General features: G+C 48.1%; 1 protein-coding gene across 2 annotated transcripts in view; it reads left to right on the forward strand.

The window, feature by feature from the left end:
- The first annotated feature begins 2,657 nt into the window (after positions 1-2,657).
- NUB1 (negative regulator of ubiquitin-like proteins 1) overlaps positions 2,658-5,661 on the forward strand; it is a 32,523-nt gene continuing 29,519 nt past the window's right edge. The window contains exon 1 of one of the 2 annotated variants that reach the window (XM_006767279.2): positions 2,658-2,674. Coding sequence is in view for 1 of the 2 variants with exons in the window: in XM_006767278.2 (XP_006767341.2) it covers positions 3,261-3,385 (125 nt within the window). In the remaining variant the exon portion in view is untranslated. Of the gene's footprint in view, positions 2,675-3,253; positions 3,386-5,661 lie in introns of those variants that run through there. The other variant, XM_006767278.2, reaches the window with a different exon arrangement.

Genomic DNA, 5,661 nt, shown 5'->3' on the forward strand with positions numbered 1-5,661 from the left:
ACAAAAACCCACCACAACAAAAGCACAGACATGAATTAAGAAGACATCTTCATCTCAAGAAATTTTAGTTAAAACCACTGATGTCAGTACATATTTGGAAAAACAGAACTGGGGCAGGTTAACAAAGTATAGCAAGAATAATAAAAGTTGAATTACTGGGTCAAAGAGACTGTGCATTTTGACTCTGATACATCCTGCCAGATTTCCCTTCTAGCGTTCTATCAATTTAACCGCCACAAGTACTGTATGAGGGTGCCTGTGTCCACACAGCCCTGCCATCATAGCATGTTACCGTTTCCCCCAGTCTGATAGGAAAAAGTGACATCTTGGTGTAGTTTTAATTTATATTTATCTCATTAGGAGTGGGGTTAAAGTAATTTTTCACATCTTTATAAACCATTTCTAATTCCTTTTTAGTGAATCACATTTCCTAACTTTTGCCCAGTTTTCCATTTTGGTCTCTTATTGAAGAGCTCTTTACATACCAAACAGATTTGCCTTTTGATGTGAATTGACAATATTTCCCCCATTTTGCCATTTGTCTGTTGCCTTGACTAAGAAGTTCATTTGGCCCAAGGTAAAGCACTTTAATTTCAAAGATAGTGTGAGGGATTGTGTACCCAAAGGAGGCTATTGAGACAGAACAGTTTTATTTGGAAAGACAGAAATCTGCCAGCTTTGCAGGCTCTGCTAGGTCGGTGGACGTGCCTGAAAGGTAAGGAAAGGGGAACTGAAATTGCTCTGCATCGTGCGCAGTCCCCTCTGTGATGGGCAGGGACACTGGCACACACGACACCTCAGGGAACACACTCCTCTTCCTTTAAATGGATGTAGGCGCCCATCCCACCCAAGGCTTCCTCCCAGAGAATGGAAGGGCACCACGAGGGGTCCTCTTTTCCGCCAGTGTCAGAGGCTATACAAAGCTCCTTTGGGACCGTTTTAGGCAGGGCTCCCTGGTGTTATTCTAGATCCAATACAGCCGGTTTGGGAAATGTGCCGGGAGCCAGTCCATCCTTGCTGTTTCAAGGGACCTGGCATATATGGCATACTGTTCTTAAGATGTTTGCTCACCTTCTTGGCGCTGTGTTTTAACCAAGGTCACCTCTCTGAGAAAGGTTGTTTCCCCAGGTAGGGATTTTCCCCTGAAGTTAGGGAGGGAATAAAACCTCTTAACTGCCAGGAGGGTAATTAATCACTTTAACTACGAACAATCGTGCTTAAGTACATAATCTTTACTCCCTGGAATGGAGATAAGAAACGCCCTAACCTTTGGAATAGAGATTGATAGGATTAGAATCAACTGGTATAAATACAGATGCAACAAGACAACAAGAGTCAGAACCTACACACAGAGCTTAGAAGACAGAACCTACACAGAACCTAGAGACAGAAGAACTTCGCTGGAGAGAACATGGCAAAAGATCCTGGACAGAACCTGGCTGCAGAACTTGGTTGGAGAACCTAGACAGAACCTGGCGACCGAACCTGGCTGGAGAACCTAGCGAGAGAACATGGCTACAGAACCTGGCTGGAGAACCTGGAGAACATGGCTGGAGAACCTAGCAAGAGAACATGGACACAGAACTTGGCTGGAGATTGTGGCTAGAGATCCTGGCAAGGCTGCTGATCAACTGAACGCTGTCTCCGTGTCATTCCTTCTTCGCCGACTCCGTCCACACCTTTGGGGACCCCTGGACCCGCTGGGGTCGGACCCCGGCAGAAATGTACTGCTTGGGGCTAATCCTGGGAGTTGTCCTGGTGCAGTGACAGCGGCAGACCCTCGCCCAAGGTTTTACCCACCGTGCCCGGTGGGCAGTGTCACAGTTATCGCCGCTGAGGCTGAGGCCGAGCGCTTGGTGGCTCCCCAGGTACCCGCTGCCCGCACGCAGCACCTGCTTACAGCCGCACGCAGGGCGGTGCTCGAGCAGGTCCGAGGACGGGCTTCGAGGCTGGAAAGGAGAGGCCAGCGCTTCAACCAGCCAGCTCTCTGCGACCGGGGCTGGATTCCTGTCTTCCACCGCAGCTCTGCCAGAGCCTGTGCTCACCCACCGCAGCTCTGCCCGGTTCTCAGGACATTTCTCCAGCCGCCCGTAGCTGTTCCGCGAACGTCAGGTTCCCTCACCTGGACGCACGGACACAGCCCAGGCCACAGGTTGACTTGTATTTACCGCAGCTGGCGCTCTGGAGGTTGGCGGATCTACGACATTGAACTGGTCTAAGAGAGCGTGGCGCACACGAGGTTAGCGGGGCCTGCGGCGGCAGAGAAACTTCACCCGCGTTGAATTTATATTAGTTCACACAAACACTCCATCCATGCTTTTGTTCCAGCCCTCCCGTCCAGTTTAAGAACCCATTGTGGCCCTCGAGTCAAAAAGTTTGCCCACCCCTGCTCTAGAGCAGTGGTTCTCAACCTTGGCTGCACATTAATATAACCTGAGAATCTTTTTAAAATGCTGATTTCTGGGGCTCATCCTTTGGAAATTCTGTTTCTTTGTTCCTAGATCGGCTGCCTCCTGTATGCCCCCTACTGGGGAATGAGCCCAGGCATGTGTCTTTGGCCATAATCGAACCAGGTACCCTTCAGTCCAGAGGCCGACGCTCCATCCACCGAGCCAAACCGGTTTCGGCGACAACTATTTTCTATTCTTGTGTCCCGCGGTTCGCGGGGCCCGAGGTTTGCGCTGCGCTGGTCTGGGCGAGGGTGGCGGGGTATTTCCGAAGTACCGAGGCCGCGGGGGAGGGAGACGGAAGTGTGAGCACATAGACGCGAACCACCTGAGCCGACGAGCGCGAATCCGGGCGCCGGTGTCCGCAGATGCCATTGCGGTTCATTTGCAATCAGAGCCAGATTTTCTCTGCTATTTAGTGGGAGAACACGGGGCTCTTCTCCAGCCTTGACGGTCTGATCCGGTATTTCCCACTTCCTTCCCTTACTCTTATTTTTAAATACAGGAACTTTTAATTTTACGTGTAAATATATTTGAGGAGCACTGGGTAAAGGTTGCGTAGATCAGTCTATTGCAAAAGCGAAAGTGAAAACTTAAGGAGGTCGATAACGTTTCACTTTCAGTTCCGAGCAGCGAATGGATTTCTGCTTTGGGGGCTGTAATGTGGAGCAGGGTGCGGCACCCACGGTACTTTCAGTTCTCCAGTTCAGATGGAAAACGGGTGTTTTAAACCTTTTTTCCTTTGGGTTGGACTTGAAGTCTGTATCCTCGCTTTTCTGTTGTCTGTAACTGAAGTTTTGTCGGTTTCACAATATGGTTTCATCTTCCTCAAAACATGAGTGGGGCGGTGCAGACCCAGGCTCCTTGCTGTTGATTCGCTGGTGGGTGGCGTGCGGGGCGCCCACTGGGTGTCCGAGAGCCTTTGGTCCTTTGGTCAGGTGATGGCAGAGAGCTGTGCATTCAACCTTCCAAATATTATATTCAGAATTTCTGAAATGTGAGCCGGGAACCGGTTTTTGTGTAGTGGTCATGTTATTTGTTTGTAAAGCGAATACACGTCGCCCTTCTCTGTGCTTTTACTGTGTGAGAAGCAGTTGGTGCTGCAAGGCCTCCCTAGGCAGTGAGGGCGAACCTTTTGAGCTCGGCGTGTCGGCATTTTGAAAAACCCTAACTTAACTCTGGTGCCGTGTCACATATAGAAATGTTTTGATATTTGCAACCGTAGTAAAACAAAGACCGATATTTTTGATATTTTATATATTCAAATGCCATTTAACAAAGAAAAATCAACCAAAAAATGAGTTCGCATGTCACCTCTGATAGGCATGCCATAGGTTCGCCATCACTGACCTAGGATTCTCTCTATGTCACCTGGACAAACGCCCCCCCCACCCTCTTCGGATGTGTTTGTTCCTTCCTCCTCCCTGTCCTGATGACCCACTTTCTCTCCTCCAAACTGATATAAAATAGAATAGATTTGGAGTTTCTTTTAAAATCCTTGTTTATGGGATACACTGAAGTTAGCATACTTGATTTTAAAAATCGGGTGAATTGGGGCCCTGGCTGGTGTGGCTCAGTTAACTGGAGCGTCACGTGGTACCCCAAAAGGTGGTGGGTCGATTGCAGTCAGGTCATACACCTGGCTTTCAGGTTTCATCCCCAGTCAGGGTGAGTGGGTGAGGCAGCCGATGTTTCTCTCTCTCTCCTCCTCTCCCGCACTCCTTCCCTTCCACTCTAAAATTAGTAAAACAAATCCTCGGGTGAGGATTAAATTTTAAAAACCGGATCCACACTGGCCAGGGCTGATTTTTTTGAGCATCATCCATTGCATTGAGAAGTTGCTGGTCCCATTCCTGGTCAAGGCACATGCCTGGTTGCAGGCTGGATTCCCAGTAGGGGGAGTGTAGGAGGCAGCCAGTTGATGTCTCACGCTCACATGGATGTTTCTCTCTTCTCCCCTCTCTCTATAAATCAATAAACTGTTCTTTAAAAAAAAAAAGTCAGGTGAATTGGGTTTTTGGGAGTAGGGAATACAGGTCCTGAATAGAAAAGTTACTTAAATAGGTTGCATTAATTCCTATTTTTCTTTTTTTATCCTTACCCGAGGATATTTTTTCCATTGATTTTTAGAGAGGGTGGAAGAGAGAGAGAGAGAGAAACAATTGGTTGCCTCCCACACATACCTCAACCAGGCCAGGGATCAAACCTGCAACTGAGGTATGTGCCATTGAGCAGGAATCGAACCCAAAACCCTTTGGTCTGAAGGTCAACACTAACCACTGAGCATACTGACTAGGGCTAACTCCTATTTTTTTGCTCTCTAGAACTTATCTTCATTCTCAGTACCTAAGAACTTTCTTTTTTGTTTTGTTTTGCTTGTTAATCCTCACCTGAGGATATTTTTCCATGGATTTTTAGAGAGAGTGGAAGGGAGGGGGAGAGAAACATCCATGTCAGAGAGACACATCCATTGTTTGCCTCCCACATGCATGGCAACCGGGACTGGGGATTGAGCCTGCAACCGAGATATGTGCCCTTGACCAGAATTGAACCTGGGACCCTTCAGTCTGTGGGCCGACGCTCTATCCACTGAGCCAAACAGGCTAGGGCCCTAATAACTGTCTTTAAAAAAATTTTTTTGATTGATTTGAGAGAGACAGAGGAAGGGAGAGAGAAACATTGAGAGAGACAGAGAAAGGGAGAGAGAAACATTGATTTGACAGAGAGGAAGGGAGAGAGAGAATTAGGAACCTTTGACCAGAGAATCCACAATGTTGGCGTATGGGGACAACACTCTAACCAACTGAGCTACCAGCCAGTGCAGGACCTAATAACTTTCTACTTCTTTTTACTGCTTGTCTGATTTGGCTGCACTTTCCCTTCCAGCTATTCCCTGACCCTGGCAGCCTCACCGAACCCTTTGATTGCTCTGCTACTGAAGTTCGAGTAGCCAGCTCCATTGCTGGCAGGTGCTTCTTTGGGAGAGGGCAGTTAGGTACATAGGACAGAGAAGCAGCAAGAGACTTGAGACAGAATGCAGAGTCCAATGTTGTAGGCAGAAGTCCCAGAGTTAGTGATGATGCTGGCTAATTATGTGACCTTAGCTGGGTCACTTTTTAACAACCCGGGGCCTGGGTTTTCTCAGCTGTAAAATGTTGGTTCAAGCAGTTGGTGTTAAATATGTAGGTCTGCTGTTGTGCTGTTGAGCTTTGAG

Source organism: Myotis davidii, unplaced genomic scaffold (assembly GCF_000327345.1).
Source record: "Myotis davidii unplaced genomic scaffold, ASM32734v1 scaffold762, whole genome shotgun sequence".
In the NCBI taxonomy this organism is placed as follows: Eukaryota; Metazoa; Chordata; class Mammalia; order Chiroptera; family Vespertilionidae; genus Myotis; species Myotis davidii.